This window comes from Elephantulus edwardii, unplaced genomic scaffold, assembly GCF_000299155.1.
Source record: "Elephantulus edwardii isolate Elephantulus edwardi_28Jun2011 unplaced genomic scaffold, EleEdw1.0 scaffold00105, whole genome shotgun sequence".
Lineage (NCBI taxonomy): Eukaryota > Metazoa > Chordata > Mammalia > Macroscelidea > Macroscelididae > Elephantulus > Elephantulus edwardii.
In genome coordinates, this window is record NW_006399855.1 from 10,682,934 (window position 1) to 10,701,323 (window position 18,390).

The 18,390-nt window shown below is 39.9% G+C and overlaps 1 protein-coding gene across 3 annotated transcripts in view; it reads left to right on the forward strand.

Annotated features, from left to right (window-relative positions):
• The window catches only part of PRKCQ (protein kinase C, theta), a 121,071-nt gene that overhangs the window by 85,823 nt on the left and 16,858 nt on the right, over positions 1 to 18,390 (forward strand). For all 3 annotated transcript variants that reach the window (XM_006891860.1, XM_006891858.1, XM_006891859.1), the window contains one exon: positions 12,221 to 12,359. In XM_006891860.1, the coding sequence (XP_006891922.1) occupies positions 12,221 to 12,359 (139 nt within the window). The remainder of the gene's footprint in view (positions 1 to 12,220; positions 12,360 to 18,390) is intronic.

Consider the following 18,390-nt stretch of genomic DNA (forward strand, 5'->3'; position numbering starts at 1 on the left):
TCATATGGGATCCTTCCTCTCTGCACGGTCCCTCAACCCTTCTACACATGATGTCCTTCTCCAAGGACTGGTCCCTTCTAGCAGCATGTCCAAAGCATATAAGACAGCTTCAAAATCCTTGCCTCCAAGGAGCAACTTGTTTTCACCCTCTACATGTCTTTAAAAGTTTAGTTGTCTCATTTCCAGCTCTGTACAGATTAGAGGGTGAAAAGGAATGAAAAAAGAGGAACTGAGTAACTTTGCTGCTAGAGGCCAGAATAGCCACTGAAATGAGACATGACAGCTTGGACAGCCTGACAGGAACAAAAAGATGCAGAACCACTAACCAGCTCTGAGAGAATGGGGTGTGTGCTCCTCCATGGCAGATGTTCACAGTAATGAACTGGAGTCATCAAGAAAGGTTAAATGACGTTCCACACCACTTGTGAAAAAAAGCCAGAGTGTGCCTAACACATTCAGAGAGCGTTCCTTCAGAGATGGTTAATGTTTGAGCTTTAGTGCTTAGTGTAAGCTGCAATTGTCTGGAAAATTCATTTAGGGAGGACTCCTCCTTTTCAGAGGGTTCAAGCTGATGAAGCCTGACCTATTTTGAATCAGAAAACTAAAGACTGAAGAAAGGTTTTGAAGTCAGTTCCTGGAACAGTAGGGTTTTTTATATTCTTTGCAGAGAGAGAGAGAGACGGAGGGAGGGACGGAGGGAGGAAAGGAGGGAACACATGCTTAAATACATATGAGCATCATGGTGGCATGGTGCATTAGATATTGTACTGCTGTATGAAAAGTCACTGGTTTGAATCCACCAGCCACTCAAGGGAGAAAATAGGCATCGCCTTTCATAAAGAAATGCTTCAGAAACATAATCGGAGGTCACTATAAATCAGAAGTGACTCACCAGCAGTGGGTCTTAGGTATATATGTGTGGGGCGGGGGTGTGTTTATGTATCTATGTATGTGTATATGTATGTCTTTGCTATGCACTGTCAAGTCGGAACTAACCCATAGCTGACCCTTCAGTGGGTTTTCAGAGGCAGTAAATTGCAGATTTTATTGCATATCTTTTCTCCTTTGGAGTAGCTGGAGAGAGAGAGAGAGATCAGAGATAGATGTAATATATCTGTATGTTCTGTGTGTGTATATATCTATAACTTAAGAAGCCATTTGTTATAAATTGTATTGTGATCTTTCCTGAAAAGAAAAAAAAAGGAGCTCTGGTGGCCTAGTGGCAAGAAGCTGCACTGCCATCCATCCTTAAGGTGCATTGTTCAGGCCACCAGCTACTCCGTGGTAAAAGAATGGGCAGTTTCCTCTGGAGCGATTGACTACCTCTGAAAACCCATGGAAGGGTCAGCTATGGGTCGATTCGGACTCAATAGTACACAGCAGCAAACAGCCTTGTTTGGAAAGAATTCTTTTTCATTATGTTAATGAGGCCATGCCAGTAAAGTAATCACCTCTGAGTTTGAGAAGAGCAGGCTGGACACAGGCACAGCGCTTTGGGGCTGGTGGAGTAGGGATACACCATGTGAGGATCTCTGGAAACCAAGGGACATGCTGACCTACCAACAAGGGGGAAAATGGCTCAGCAGGGGTACTAATGTGAACGTCTGGGCTCCAGAACTGTGAGAAAATTAATCTGTTTCTTAAAGTCATTAACTCATGGTATTTGTGTTAATCTCTAGATAAGTGAGGCATCATTTTATAGCTCTTATTTTTCAGAAAACAGAGAAAGTCCCATCAAAAGAGGTTTTGTAAGCCTTATCCATGTTTTATTTTCATGTTTATCTGTATTGCTTCCAGTATATATACATTTATCTCTCTCTCGGGACTCAGTTCATTTTCAGATCTTCTGGTGGCCTCATGGTAAGAAACTGTGCTGCAGTCTCACAGGCATGCAGTTCAAATCCACTAGCTGCTCCAAGGGAGAAGCATGGGCAACCACCTCCCTTGTGACTTACAGCCTCTCAAAACCCACTGGAGGGTCAGCTATGGTCGGTTCTGACTTGATGACACACAGCAACAATAACAGGAACTCTGTAGGGTGCTCTGGTGGTAAAGTCAAAGGCTTGGCCTCTCTGATGGTTCAAATCCACCAGCAACCCTGAGGAAGAAAGGTGAGCACTCTTCTCCCTTGTGAGTTACAACCTCGGAAACCTGCTAGAGAGACAGCTGTAAGTTTTCATGGACTTAGTAGATTGTGTACACTAGAGGAGGTAAATGGACTAATGGGTGAATGAATGAAGGGAGAAAGAAAGGAAAAAATTCAGAAAGTTCGAGAGATAGAGATAATAAAACTGGAAGGGATCTCAAGAGAACAGAACCAAACCCAAGTGTTCCAGTGTAGTTTCTTTCAACAGAACTGTCATGGTTTTATTGCCTAGTGCATTGGGAGACTTATTGTCAGCCACACACGGCCTCTGGCTTTTGGGGGAGAGGCAGGTATGGAAGGCGCTTGTGGCTTTCTCTGTGCCCCAAGTGTGGGGAAGAAAGTCGAAAGTGTCAAGGACATGCATTCATAGGGTCGCTATGAGTCGCCTATGACTTGGCGGCACTTAACAACAACAACCACAACCTTATAAATTATCAACATGCAGAATACATAAAGAGAGGTAAGATCCTAAGTAGCTTTAACCTCATAAACAAGGTGTAGTGTGCAGCCAGAGTGCTCCTTGGACACAAGGAAGGAGAAGCTTCATCTTTCATACTTTGGACATACGTGTAGCTAGAAGAGGCTATTCCTTGGAAAGGGACACCATGCTTGAAAAGATGGAGGATCAGCAAAGCAAAGGAAAGGAAGACTCCAACGAGATGGGTTGACATGGTGACTTCAGCAGTGGGTTCTTTCTTGTCAGAGATAGTGAGGATGGCACAGAATGGAGCAGGGGGCAGGTGAGCTGTTCATAGGGTCACTGTGAGTCATGACTCAATGACAACCTAACAACAACAGTTGTGCAGTTAACAAACAGAGCCTTGTGGTGCAGTGGTTAAAGTAGCCAACAATTAAGAGGCTGACAGTTGAAATTATTGAACTACCAGCTATTATTCCATGGGGAAAATGTGCGAGTCTATTTCTGTTATTATTTTAGCTTTAAAGCCCTAAGGAACATTCTACCCTGTGCTGTACAATCAATATGATGCAGAATTTATTTGACCACAGTGGATCTGGTTTGGTGGCTTACTATGTCATTGTGTGGGAAATTATGTTCTCTGAGGCTTCTTAAGCACCAATAAGAAAGAATACTGTTTTTATTAAGCAGAAAATATGATTTTAGTGAAAACTGTTAAGTGCTGAAAGGAATGAAAAATATCAATATTTTAGAATTAAATGTAGTTCCGCCAACAGAAATGCATGTCAGAAAATAGATTTATTTTAAGAGGAGCATAGCAGGTGGCAAAAGGGACATCAAAAAAGGCACAGAAATAGACGTGAGACAGTCATACGGAGGACTATTAAACAAATGTGTCCATATGTATTTGAAAGGCTGTTGTTGGGCAATGATAAATGAGGCTGATAGGGACCAGGGAAGGGCTGATGATGTGCAAGGAGAAATGAGGCTGGTGGGGTGCAGAGAAGCAGATGGCAGGATTGGACCCTACAGTGTGCTCCTGGAACCTGAGAACAGTGTTGTCTTAGAGGATATTTAAACCCTGTCCAACTAGCTGTCTAACAAGGAACTAGAAAATGTGCACACGTGGAAACACAGGAATCTAACATCTCAAGCCTTAGCATGTTGTTGTTATGTACCATCGAGTCAGAACTGACTCAGAGCTGACCCTCCAGGAGGTTTTCAGAGGCTAGAAATCACAAGGAAGTAATCTGCCCATCCTCCTCCTGCAGAGCAGGTGATAGATTCGAACCATGTGCCTTTTGGGTTGGCAGTGAAGTTTCTTCCCACGAGGCCACTAGAGCACCCTTAAGTTTTAGCACAGTACAATCAAAAGGGACCTCAAAATTATGCTATTCAGAATAAAACTGGGTCCAACTCCTGTTTGAAACAAATTACAAAGGCTTTCACATGAATTTTCTCATTTGAAGGCAAGCTTCACTATACTCAATTTACGGATGGGTACTCTGTGCCTTAGAAAGGAGAAAAAATGTGGCTGATTACGTCGCTCTTCCACTATGACTTGGAAGCTAATTTTTCTGACCCCCAATCAAGGATTTCTGTAGACATCCTGCTTCTCCTGACTGAATAAACTTAGTGTGTATCAGAGGAATTAAAGTTTCCACTGAATTTTCAGTTATACTGATGTGCTTCTTCTTTGGACTGACATGTGCTTGCCAGGGTCAAATTAGGGGACTTGTACTCTGAACATTCTTTTCCAAGTCCGGATGTCCTTTAAGGTGTGGGTGAGGTATTATTCACCTGACATGCCTCAGGATAGTCTTTACTTTTGAATTCTGTTTTTCCGTTTGGACGATGGGCACTTTCCTCATCTCCCTCTGTCTCATACTTAACCTCAGGAGGTCTGGCATTGCAGGACGGGCTTTATTGGGACGTTTCTTGTTCTAACTTAGACCTCTCAAATCTTCAAAGACCTTCTCTCTATCACCAAACACACATGACCTACTTTAGAGGGCACATTGAAAATTTGACCCTAAGTTTATTATTCCTAGCAGGAAGCTCTGAGAACATTTATATTTAGAATCAGTTAAAATATAACATTGTCATCATAGAGAACTCTGGTTATATTAGCAGAGCAGTTCAATGAAAAATACCAGGTGAGTTTGGTATCTTTCATGTAAGGGGTTATAAATGAGAATAAAAATTAGATTTGCATCCCTGCCCACTGAGATAAATAATAAAATTATAAGAGCTTTTTCTTTTTAATCAGAGTAATATGAATAAAAATATTACCAAGTTCCAAATAAAGAGCTATCAGGATGAAGAAATCCAACAACAATATTAGAAACTATCTCAACATAAAAAAAAAGAATACCCAAAAAGTCTTCACCATGTGGCCTACAGGCAATATCGTGATAGATATTGAAGTTGTCAACTGTTTATTTTACTGGGATCCATAGTCAATACCTATGGTAATAGCAGCAATCACGAAACCGAAAGATGTGGTGCACTGCAAAATGTGCTATCAGGGACCTCTCCAAACTGCTGAAGAGCTATAATGTCAGTTTAAAGAGTAAGGTTTGTCTGAATCAAGCCATGGTCTTGGTTTCAGTTACTTGCTACCCATCTGAAAGTTAGATAATGAATTAAGATTACAGAAGAAGAATTGATGCCTTGAGTTGTGGTGTTGGAGAAGAGTAATGACTATCTCCTGGCTGTCAAAAGGACAGAAATGTCTGTCTGGGAGGAAGAGGACCCAGGGTGCTCCTGAGACACGAGGATGGTGAAAGTTCATCTCATATGCTTTAGGCCTATTGTCAGGAGGGCTAGTTCTTGACAAAGTACACCATGCTGGAAAAGGTGGAGAGTCAGAGAAAGAAAAGAACCCCAACAGGATGGATTAACTTAGTGACTCTCACAGCGAGCTGGACCATATCAGAGTTCATGAGGATGGCACAGCATAGGACAGGTTTAAACCTCTTATGAATAGGTTGCTAAGGTAGTTCTGGTGGTTTAGGAGTTCCACTGCCAACCAAAGGAAAGTGCTTGGGATCCACCAACTGCTGTGTGGGAGAAAGTTGAAAAATCTCCCCCCATTTGATTTACAGCCTCTGAAAACCTGCTGGATGGAGGGCTGCTATGAGTGGGTTCCAGCTTCACGGCACATAAGAACGACAACATGAGTCTAGTCTGTTGGATAGCACCTAACAACAACTTCCAGTTCTCAAATTATGCACATACAGTCCTTTATCTGGATGTCTGGACATTAGTGATGACTCCAAAACTATCTTTCATTCAAGTTCCTACAAGTAATTAGAATTGGTTCTGACACATAAGAATCCTAGAAGACGAAGCAGAACTGTCCCTTAGGAGTTCCAAGACTGTCCATCTTTGTGGGAGCAAACAGACACATCATTCTCCTGTGGAGCAATTTGTGAGTTCGAACCTCCTACTTTTTAATCGGCAGTTCACTGCTTAACCTTCTGTGCCACCAGAGTAAATGAGGTGAATTGAATTTCTCATTGCAGAAACCCAAATGATACCCATATTAAAAGGAGTATGGATAAGAAAGTGAACCTGAAATTTTTAAATAAGGAGTTAAATGTGACCTATAATTGAATGAACAAAAATGTAACAGATAAGTCAAAATGAAAGTATACTTCATTAAAATGAAAAATCTGGGAGGCAAGAGATCTCACTTCGCTAATGTGGCGGTTTAGACCTATTGGAAGTCTTTAGACTTGACACCACCACTTGCCTGTCAGTTTGTCATCCTGTGGTGGCTTGTGCATTTCTGTGGGGCTAGAAACTGTGCCTCTCATAGCAGGATATTTAGGTTTCAGCAGGGCTTCACTGTTGAAACTAACTAGGAAGAAAGGCCTTTGGGGTAACTTCTAAAATTTATCCAATGAAAACCTTCTGGGTGACAACAGAACCTTGTCCAATTCACTTCTTTTGACCCGTCTGAGGTGGGCTCAGTTGCTGAGAGGCGTGGGGAGGACCCGATGTTTGGTGAAGATGAAGGAGACCTTCAATTGATGGTTTGGTGCAGTGACCTCAATGGATTCTAACATGCCAGCAATCAGATGTATGATGCAGGGCCAGGCAGTATTCTGTTCTGTTGTACTCTGGTCGTCATGAGTTGGAGGTCAGCTAGCTGTCTGCCTGTCTGCCTGTCTATTCATCCATCTATCCATCCCCAATAAGGAAAACATATAACAGTCCTTCAGTTAGGATGAGAGGGAAACAGAACTGATAGAAATGTGAGTTGTGTTCCGTGTCTCTTGTCAGACAGAGACCACTGGCAATGAGTACATAATGAAGCTTTCTGAGCTGGCCCAGATGGAAGATAGCGACTCTGGGGACATCTGCTAGTTATCTCCCTCGACCAAAGCTGAGCTGTATTCCATTCTTGCATTCTCAAGTTAATTTGCTCTCACAGGAGTTGGAGGAAGCAATGAAAGAGAACAGTGAGCTACTCAGGACTTTTTTGCAACTGAAAAAAAAAGCCACTAGCTGGTGAATTAAAAGCAGGGAATTTGTTCAATAAATATTTATTGAGTGCCCAGTACACCTCTCCTCTTGTTGGGACAGTCATAATACAGGAGATGACAGGTAACGCATATCCTCACTGCTTACAGCTGACAATTAAACAAGGAGAGACAAAACAGATGGGGAATTTAGAATATCAATAGTTTCCTAGTTCTATTTTATAAGTAACATGAAGCCAAGCAGCCCTGATAGTCCAGTAGTGATGGTCAGCCTCTGGAGGAGAAAGCTGTGTGATCTCCTTGCATGAGGATTACAGCCTCAGAAATATATAAGGTAGTTCAGCTCTATCATAGAGAAGCTTCGTTAGTAAGAATGTACTCAACAACAGTGCATTTGGTTTGGGTTTTAATATAAACCCCTCTAATGTAGGCTTCAGTAAAAGCCAGAACTCATTTAGAAAAGTGCTGCCAAGAACGACCCATCAGAAGCAAGGGGGCATCTCTGGTTCCCTTTGGGTTCACATGTTCTCTTGTAACTCTTGGCCGTAATCACTTCATTTTCCCCTCATTGTAAGAGCTAGTGTTGTCTGGTTCTCTAAGACATACTAAAAGACAAGTCACAAACAGCCTTTCATATTTTCCAAGTTTAAGTCTCTACCTAAGACTGATTAGCATACCCAAATCGTAACCAAAAAAGGAGAAGAAATAATCATACACCTCAAGCTAGGCATCCCCCTCTGGTCTAGTCAACTGAGGTTAAAGGCTCCTGGTTGAGAGCAAACTCTGAGCAAAGATAAAGTATGAAAGGAAGAAAGTATTCATTACTACTTCACATCAAGTCATCTTCAATAACTCACATGGTAAGCCATGATAACTATCACCAACACATAACCAAGACTTAAAGAGAGTAGCTTTCAGAAAGTTCAGAAATTCATGGACAGATAACAAAGGGAGAGAAAGCTGGATCTTTTACAAAAAGCTAGAATTCACAGAAACCCACTGACTCAAGTAAATAAAATTTTCAAGAAATTGATGTGGGCTATAGTACATGTAATATCTTTGAAAATATCTTTTTCACAGAACAAGAGGAGAAGAAATTGATATAAAAGGAGTTTGTGATTTTGCTTCATTGTTTTGTTTTTTATTTTTTTTAAAAAGAAACAAAGTACTTGGAGGTTTATGGTTTACAAGAAGTTCAATATAAACTTTTATTGTTTGTGATGGCACTTCTCTAAAGCAGTGAGTTTATTATCTTTGCCGCCCCAGTAAGAGGCAAGAGAATCAGAAGCACCATATGGTGCACCAGTCAGCTTGGATATCTAGAGGATATTGATTCTTTTCTAAGCACTGTAGTATACAATGAAAATTTTAGACATTTGAAAGGTCCTGACTGGAGTTGTAGGAACATGAAACCACATCATCTGAGGGGCAAAGTTCCTACATTTAGTAAAAACAAAAGAAAATCTGATGTCACTTTTCGAATAAAGTATCATCTATGAGAAGAAAGTGTGTCCTTGACCCAGTAAATTTACAAGGAGACATAATTTGTTTCCTTTATTTTCAATAGTATCAAATAAAGATTTTAAAAAATTAATTCTAATGTAATTTATTAAAAAAGTCATTTTTATAAAATTTTAATTGTGATTTTAATGAACATTTGCAGAGAAGTTAGATTTTCATTCATTCGTTCTTCCATATTTTACCTCTTTGCCCTCTCTGCCCCTTTCCTCAGTTCACGTATTTTAAAAAATACGCATTCATTGTTGCACAATTACCTACCTCCCCACCGCCAGTCCTCTTTGCAATGATATAGCTCTTATTCTAGACTGTTGTTATATGTATAATGCCTAATTTTACATTTATTTTGCACAGTTCTCTCTTCAGTCTGCTCCAATGCAATGGTCATTATCTATCTGCTCTATTCTCTACCCAACCACCCCATGTCAGACCTGCTTTATAACAGTAGTGCTATGTCATATTTGTCCTTTTGTGACTGACATACTTCATTCAGCATGATATACTCCAGGGTCCCCATGTTGTGTAATGGTTTACAAGTTCATTGTTTTACAAAGTATTCCACTGTATGAATATGACACAGTTTTTCTATCTGTTCATTTGTTGATGGGCACTTGGGTTGCTTCCATCTCTTTGCTATTGTAAGTAATGCAGCAATAAACAGTGGTGTGCATGTATCTGTTTGGATAGTGCTTATGGTTTCTTCAGGATTCTATTTCCAATTTTTTGAGGAGGTGGCAAACCACCTTCCATAGTGGTTGCACCATTGTACACTCCCACCAGCAGTGAGTAAGGGTGTTACCAATCAGAAGGTGGGCAGTTGAATCTACCAGCTTCTCTGAGGGAGAAAGATGAATAATTTTCTCTCATACAGTTCACAGCCTCTAAAAACCACTTGGAGGGTCAGTTATGAGCTGGTTCTGACTCAGTGGTAATGAGTAAAGAAGGGTATGAAGCCATGGCATAAACAGACCATCAAACAGCCACAGATGTAGAACCAGGAGAGAATAAAACAAATGAGTGAGACTTTCTAAAAATGGAACCCTTATGTGCCTCAATAAATTTCTCCAAAAAAGCTGCAGACTGAGAAAAAGTATTTGGTAATGACATACCTGATAAAGAGCTCATGTCTAAAATGTATAGAAAATTCCCAACACCTCAACAAGAAAAAGACAAAAACAACCCTACTAGAAAAGGAGAGAAAAAAAAAGAAAAGGAGCAGACATATGAAGACTCCTCATCAAAGACCACATTAGGTATTATTGTCATGACAGGAGTCCAGAACGAAGGCTGCATAGTGCAGTGGACTTGCAGGGAGGGACTGTATAACAATGAAAGAATTTTACTTTTCAAAGAGAAGAGCAATCTAGGGCGGAGGGATGGACAGGAAGAAAAGTGCAACAATGAATGCAAGGAAACCTAAAGTCTCTGTAAATTTTCATTTAAATTAATAATAATAAAAAATATAATAAAAATTTTTTTAAAAGAAGACATTCAGCTTGGAAGAAAATAAACACCCAACAGAAATGCTCAAGATAACAAGTTATTAGAGAGATACATGCCAGAACCACGATGAGATACCATCCTACCCCAGCAACAATAGCAGAGTTCAACAAGAGAGCAAACAACAAATGCTGATGAGGATATGGTGATACTGGAACCACCATCGGTGAGAATGTAAAATGATACAACCACTGTGGAAATCAGTTTGCCATTTTCGTAGAAAGTTGAAAGTAGATACTCAGATTTTACTCTGGAATTCTCAATCTTTGGTCCTTTTCCAAGGATTTCTGGAGTTGGAGCTAATATGAGTTAAACGGCACAAAAAGTTGAAAATAGAAGTACCATTTCATTTGATCTAGATATTCCACTAGGAATATACCCTAAGGAAATAAGATCTGTGACATGAACAGATTCATTCACACCTACGTTTATTGCAGTATTATTCTTAATAGCAAAGAGATGTAAGCAAACCAAATGCTTATCAATGAACAAATGGATAGAGAAATTATAAAACATTCTCATAGTAGAGTACTATGCAACACTGAAAAACAGGAAGAATGTGTGAAACACCACACAACGTGGCTGAGTCTAGAGGATGTTATGCTGAGTGAAATAAGTCAGTAACAAAAGGAAAAGTACTGTATAAGATCATCATTACAAAAACCTAGAGAAAAGTTTAAATAGAAAGAGAATCAATCTTGTATGGCTGTCAAGGAGAGAGATAGGTGGGAAGTAGGGGGGAAAATTGATAGACAACACTTATTGGGATGGGTGAAAAGGACAGTGTGGAATGGATAATCAGACATTGTGTAATTGGTGTTGTGGAACAGAATGTCCACAACATTGATTAAGGGGCATGTGCTTTGTAAACTTCAATACCAATCATAATTGTTAAAAAGAGAAAAAAATCAGTGTAATTCTCAAATTATTCCAACTGTATAACTCTGATTTTTTTTCTAGCATCAAGTTTATTTTGGTTCCAGAATGAAACATTTCATAAAATTATAGAACATATCTATATAAAACATTATTTTGCCTTTTCAACATCCTTCTTATGTACAAGTCAGTGACATTAGTTCTATTTATCCTCTTGTTCAACCATTTTCTGTCTCCAATTTTTCCATCACCATTAACAAAAGCTCAGTGTCCTCCAAGCAAAAAATTGCCCTTTCCTTTTCTCTCTTTTCTGCTCGTGTCTAACTAGGGATTTTACTGTTGATTCAGAACTCATAGCTGACCTTCCAGCAGGGTTTCAAAGGCTGAGAATTGCACAGGCAGAGACTGACCATCTTTCCCTGACTCACAGCATCTGGTGGATTTGAGCCACCTGTGTTTTGGTTCCCCCCTTGTATTATGTCAGATACCATCTATACAAAACACTTCACTAACCACCAAGTCCCTGATGCTATTTCATCGTTAGCACTTTCTTTAGACCCAGACTTTGTTTCTTAAGGCTTCTCTTAAAATTAATGCTACAAAAAGAAGAATTGGAGAGGCACACAAGAACCACACACAACAAAGGAAAATGCTGTTACGCGCACATATTCTCACACATGTGCTTTATAGCTACACAACTGCATAAAATAATTAGTTACATTGGTGAGATTATCATATTTTTATGTAAATAACACCACATGTCTTCTGTATTTGTTTGTCAACAGCTTCCTTCCCCCAGTAGGCTTTTTTTTTAAATGTGATTTGCAATATGTAAGAAAAAAATGGACTATGAAAGTACCCCTTGGGAGGGGAAAGGATAAACAAAGAAATGTAAAAGATGCATGCTATTTGTGTAAAAATATGATGCACATAAACCTTTATGCCCTTTCTCAGTAGCTACTCAAAAAATACTAAGTTCCAAAGATGTGCTGAGTGCTGTGTTTCAGATAGAAAGATAAGAACATCTGTATGAATCAGACCCTGGAAAGGCTGGAGGGGGGGCGGGGGGAAGGGCTACTGGGGGAATCCCAAGCATGAGACAGTAGTCAAAGGGTGAAAAGAGCCAGAGAGAGGAAGCAAACCCAGAACAAAGCCCTAGATGAGGAACAAGGTTTCAAAGGAACTCTTCACTATGGAGCTCAGCACCACCCCTCCATTGTAACAAAGCTGTGTTTGTTAAAGTGAAATTTTGCTTTGCTTTGCTTTTTTCAGGGACCTGAAGCTAGATAATATCCTGTTAGACAAAGACGGGCATATCAAAATAGCAGACTTTGGAATGTGCAAGGAAAACATGCTAGGAGATGCACGGACGAATACTTTTTGTGGAACGCCTGACTATATCGCCCCAGAGGTAGGTCAAGCACTACTATTTCTTCCTCCTTTTAAAATTGTAAGATGTTAAATATATTTTTTTTCCTCGGAATTTATGTTTTGTTTTTCTGAGTATTTGTTTCATTTATCCAGTCCCACGCATTTGTTGGCATTATTGTTTTATGGATGTTGTTAGCTAAATATCTCTCCAACGCTTAAAGAGTTCAGCTTTTACATAGAACAATATTATAGACACATTCTCTATCTATCTACTCTTTACCTATTTACTTGCAATTATTATGTCTTAAATAATTGTAAAACAACATCATAACCTGGCAATTGGCGTTAGTACAAAGTGTATGCATCATTTTATCATATGTAGAATTACATAATCTTACCCATTTTGAGATCTAAGGATGCTTGGCTCAGTGTGGTGCTAGCAAAATCCCTTTTGGAAGAAAAATAAGAGAATGAGTGATAAAGGTAATGATAGATAGACTTCCAGCTCCCTGGACAAAACTTAGCTTCAAATCCCTATCACTGTGCATGTAATTACAGCGGCCCAAGGCTAACAAATATGTTACTCTGCTCTCTGATTATGTGATATTTTAATTTAATCTTGTTTAAATGCACAGTTGGCCTCTGTTCAACAACAAAAAAATATTTATGGCTTTTCACTTAGAAGGAATTGTTGGTCTCACAGAGCTTGGTTCATTGATTTAATAACATTGTGATAGAAGAGACTTGTGCTTCAGTTCAAACCAGCCCAAATACAGGTATTGATGAATTAAGCCCATTTCCAGTTTGAAATGAAGCCAAAACTAAGATACAAGTGAAGAAGATCATACAGAGGAAACTCAGCCCAGTTATTGAAGTCTCATTAGTAAAAATTCTAAAGCAGAGTCACTCGGCACAGACCATCTCTATGTCATTCTCAGCAGATCCCACCTCACGTGAGCTCCCTCAGTTCCTTTCCTGTGTGTCCACCTTGGAAAGCTCTTGCTCTCCTCATTCGTTCCTGACCACAAATGCTTTGTGCAGTAGCCTATCCTTGGCAATCCTCTCTTCCGCCTTCTGTTTTCCCTGGAATTTACCTCCAGCAACATGCTTGCTTGCGTCATAGGATTTCATTCTTGATCCTTTGTTTTTCTCACTGGACATTTTCCAAGAGCAGCTGTGGTGGCCTAGAGGCAAGAAACTGTACTCCAATCCCAAAGGCCCAGGATTCAAGGCCTCCAGCTACTCCTCAGGAGAGGGGTGGGCATTCTCTTCCTGTGCAAGTAATTGTCTCTGAACTCTCACCAGAGGGTCAACTATGGGTTGATTCTGACTGTACGGTACTCCACAACGATGAGTTTAACTCCCACCAACGTGGTAACTTTACACTCAACCTGCGCAGCCCAAACCCTTTTGCCCCAATACACATGTGCATTTTTTTAAAGACCTCCAACCTAGATTCCACAGACCTGTCAATCATAACAGACCCCGAACTCATTTTCCTAGTGAAATTTGACTCCTTTCCTTTTCCTCTTTCTTGGTGGATTAATATTCTATCTCTCCAGTTGCCTAGCGAGAACACTAGGAATTAATCAAGCTTTTCGTCTATTGTGTATTCACAAATGCAGTCAAACACCATGACCTTCTGTATATTGACCTCAGGAAGCTCTGATGTCTGTTTTCTCCCCCAGTCTGGTGACTGGATTAAGAATCTCAATTTCTTTCTCTACTTGCAAAATACATCCCTTTGATTTCTCTGTATCAATGTCAAATTCTTCCCTATACTCAATGCTGCCACTTTAGCCTAGTCTCTCAGCAGCTTTGCTCCTGGACCCTTGTGACACCGTAACAGGCATACCTCGGAGATACTGCGATTTTGTTCCCAGACACTACAATGAATCGAATGGCAAAATAAAGCAAATCAAACATTTTCTTTTTCATGGCCTAGAGGTAAGAAGCTGCACTGCAATCTCAAAGGCAGGTGATTCTAAACCCCATCTGCTCCAAAGGAGAAAGATAAACAGTCTCCTTCTGTGTGATTTCCTGCCTCTGAAAACCCACAGGAAGATCAGCTATATACTTTTTTACTCTTAAATACAATTTTTATTTTAATTTTGATTTTAACAAAGTTTACAGAAAATTTAGATTTTCATTCATTCATTCACTGTTGCACAGTTTACCCCCTCTCCTTCCCTCCTCCTCGCCCCCAAGTTGACTTTTTAAATATACTGGTTTATTTACAAAATTTGAAAACATAGTTTTCAAGAACAGATTCTTCCAATTTCCCTCACCCTACCCCCACCCATTATATTGGGTTTTGGTGTGTTTTTTTTTTAATTTATTAAAAAGATTTCTTTGTGTGTGTGTGTGTGTGTGTGTGTGTACCATCAAATCAGATTTGGCTGGTACAGGAGGAGATTGTCCCTCTTTCTCCAGAAGAGCATCTGGTGGACTCGAACTGTTCACCTCTAGGATTGCAGTACAGCTTCTTGCCACTAGGCCACAGAGCTCACCCCAACCATCATATTGTACAGCTTTATGATTAATCCCCAGTAAATTAATTCTGACTCCATGGCACACAACAACTACAACAGAGCGTATAAGGAAGTCCCGGTTGGCCTAATGATAAGGTGCTATGCTGCCAGCCCACAGGCAAGTGGTTCAAATGCACAAACTGCTTCACGGGAAAAGATGAGTCAATCTCTTCCCGTCTGATAAACAGCCTCTGAAAACCTACCAGAGGGTCCGCTATGAGTTGGTTCCAACTTAAGAGTGCATATAAAAGTTATGTTTGCACCCCACTACAGTCTATGAAATGTCCAATAGCATTATGAAAAGGTTTGAAATAAATACTGTAAAAATTACCCAAATATGACATAGAGATACCAAGTGAGCATGAACTATTGGAAAAATGGCACCAATAGATCTACTTAATACATAATTGTCACAAACTTCCAGTTTGTAAAACATAGTATTTGTGAAGCATCATAAAACAAGGCAGAACTGTGCCTGCCTACCTTCTCCGTCGGCACCCATCTCTTCTTTGGACAGGTCAGTAGACTTTTTGATCATACTCCCTCAGTGAAAACAGCACTTCTATAGATGTATACTTAACCATATAGGAATTATTTACACTCAGTATACTCTCTGTGTTATATAGCATGACCCTCGAACTATAATTAAGTTGAGCTGAATATGAAAGAAATAGTAGGTTTAGAGATCTAAGATTTATTATATTTCTTAATAGTACAAAAAGATACTCTCACTGAAATCAGATAAAATACCTTTTTAAAAAAAATCTTTCTTTAAAACTCCATGACTCAATGATTCAAAGGTCTGATAAAGTTTGTTTATTCCGGTGCATGGTGTTAATGAGTGTCATATCTGGTAAAACACCTCAGAAGGCCACAATCCCACAGACTTACAATATGTACTCAAGGCAGGGTTCTTTACTGGCAATATTCTGTTCTAACCCATAATCTAAAACAGTATTTTGGATACATCTAGTTTTCCAGCTAACTTCTTGCCAGAGCTAAATAGACCATCACTGACTTTAGTCCCATCATATGGCCGACAGAGAGCTTAAACTAAGAGTGTGAGAGGTGTCAGCTCACCCATGTTCTTATATTCTGCTTCTGTGTGCATTATTCAGTATTATCTTCAGTCCAAGCCTCATTGCACATAACTTAAGCTATTTACCCATTTTGTGAAAATTAGTTAAAATGAAGCCAATCAGTTCACTTAATTGGGTGCACGATGTAAACAGTAATACACCTTATGATACACTGAAGTAGAATGACTCAGCTCACCACCATGCTGCTTCTGAGCAGAGGCTGCCCATTCTCCCCTGACGTTACCTCCTTCACTGTGTAAAGTGATAAACCAGGGTACCAGTGCCAAACTTATATTCTCATGGAACTGAAATTCTTCCCATTTTATATTTTTTTTAATTGATAGAAAGAAATAGTCTGCTGTTTTCTTCCCATATCTCATTAGATCAACTATTTGGCTCCTCGGTGCATGTTCCATTTTGAAAGCCACTGCTGTACAAATCACCAGATTTGCCTTCTTCAAAAGCCTGTCACAGATTTACCTTTCTAATATCCAGACCTCCCAGTGCTGTGAAATCTTCCAGAAGTTCCCATGACCTGCTGGATGCCGGGCAGAACCTTGAACGTTGTTGTGTTAGGTGCTGTTTAGTCATTTTCCACTCCTAACGTTTCTGCGTAAACAGACTGAAACACCACCTGATCTTGCGCCATTCCCATAATCATCACTGTGTTTGAGCCCATTCTTGCAGCCACTTAGCCCACCATCTCATTGAAGGCCTTTCTGGTTTTCACTGACTTTCTCTCATACGAAGTGTGATGCCCTTCTCCAGAGACTGGTCCTGCCTGACATCATGTCCACGTATGTAAGATGAAGTTGCACCCATCCTTGCCTCTAAGGAGCACCCCTACTTGCACCTCTGTTAAGATAGATTTGTTCATCTTTTTGCCAAGTCTATGGCATATTCAGTTTTCATTGCCAACACCATAATTCAAAGACATCAATTCTTTGTTTGTTTGTTGTTGTGAAGTGCCATCTAGTCATAGACTTATAGTGACTCTACGAACAGAAGTACTGAACATGCATAACTTTCATAGTTTCTCTAAATTCATAGGGTTTCCAGAGGCAAGCTATTTCAGAAGTGAAGGCCACTCCTACTTTCAAGCTTGTTTTAATCAGGAAGTTCCACCAAACACTGTCCTCCATGGGTAACCGTTATCACATTTGACACATCAGTGTCACAGTGTTTAGCATCACAGCAACCATGAGTTATCTCTGTACAGCAACTGGACAGACCAGTGCTATACCACTTAGAAGGATGTTTGACTGGAAACAATTAAAAACCAGGCCTGAGGACTATAGGCCCAAGGGTGCAAATGCCTTTTTTTAATAAATAGGAGACCAAAACAATAGACCACACCCAAGCCTCAACCAAAACAAAAAACACACCTTTGTAGAATTCAGCTGCTCCGCTCATCTTCCGAAACTGGAAAGCAGCCCCCCAAATCTTTGTTAGTCTTCCTTATACATTGTCTAGCTTTCATATGCATGTGAGGAAATAGAAAATACCGTTGCTTGGGTCATGTGCACCTTTGTCCTCAAATTGACATCTTGACATTTTTGTAACAATTTAATTTTTTTGTTCTCATAGACTTAGTTTTTTATTAAAATTTTTCTTCTCATTGTGATTTTGACAAAAGAAAAGTTAGATTTTCATTCACTCACTGTTGCTTATTTTTACTCCATCTCCCTCCCGTCTCCCTCTCCCCAGTCCTCTTTGCAATGTATCTCATTTTCTGAGCTGTTGTTGCACATACAATGCCTAATCATATATTCATTTTAAACAGTTCTTTCCTTCATCTGTTAACACTTTAAAGAGGTCTTTCACAGTACATTCTCCCAAGGCAATACTTCATTTGATTTCTTGACTGCTGCTTCAAAGTGTAACTCATGATCTGTCATGTTTCTTAACCACACATTCCTCAGTTCTGCTCACATAAAATTACTGACCCTCCCTAACCATGCCATACCATGTTCTTATCTGTCATTGCCATCTTAGTGTCTTGGTGTATGGTTACTCCCACCTCCAAAGCTGTCTTCTTTCTGATATCTCTGTATACTTAGGAACAATCTATTTTCTTTTGTATAACTTCCAAACCATGTGTGTATCCAAGTTATCAATAAACTGAGTGTCTCATGAACAGCGACCTTAACCTCAATTTGCGTCCAGTCTCCTACCATCCAGCTCAGAGTAATCACCACCAGGGTTTCTTGAATAAACTATGCACACTAATATCTATCTCTAGGCATATGGAGGACTCTGGTGGTCAAGAGGGTAAAGAAATGTGCTGCCACCCCAAAAGCATGCAGTTCAAATCTACCCATTGCTTGGAGGGAGAAAGATGGGTCATCTCCTCTGTGTAGTTTGCAGCTTCTCATGACACTGGAGGGTCATGAGATGAATTGAGTTTTGAAACATATACTGAACATGTCCCTGCCTCAGGGCCCCTTTTATACGATAATCC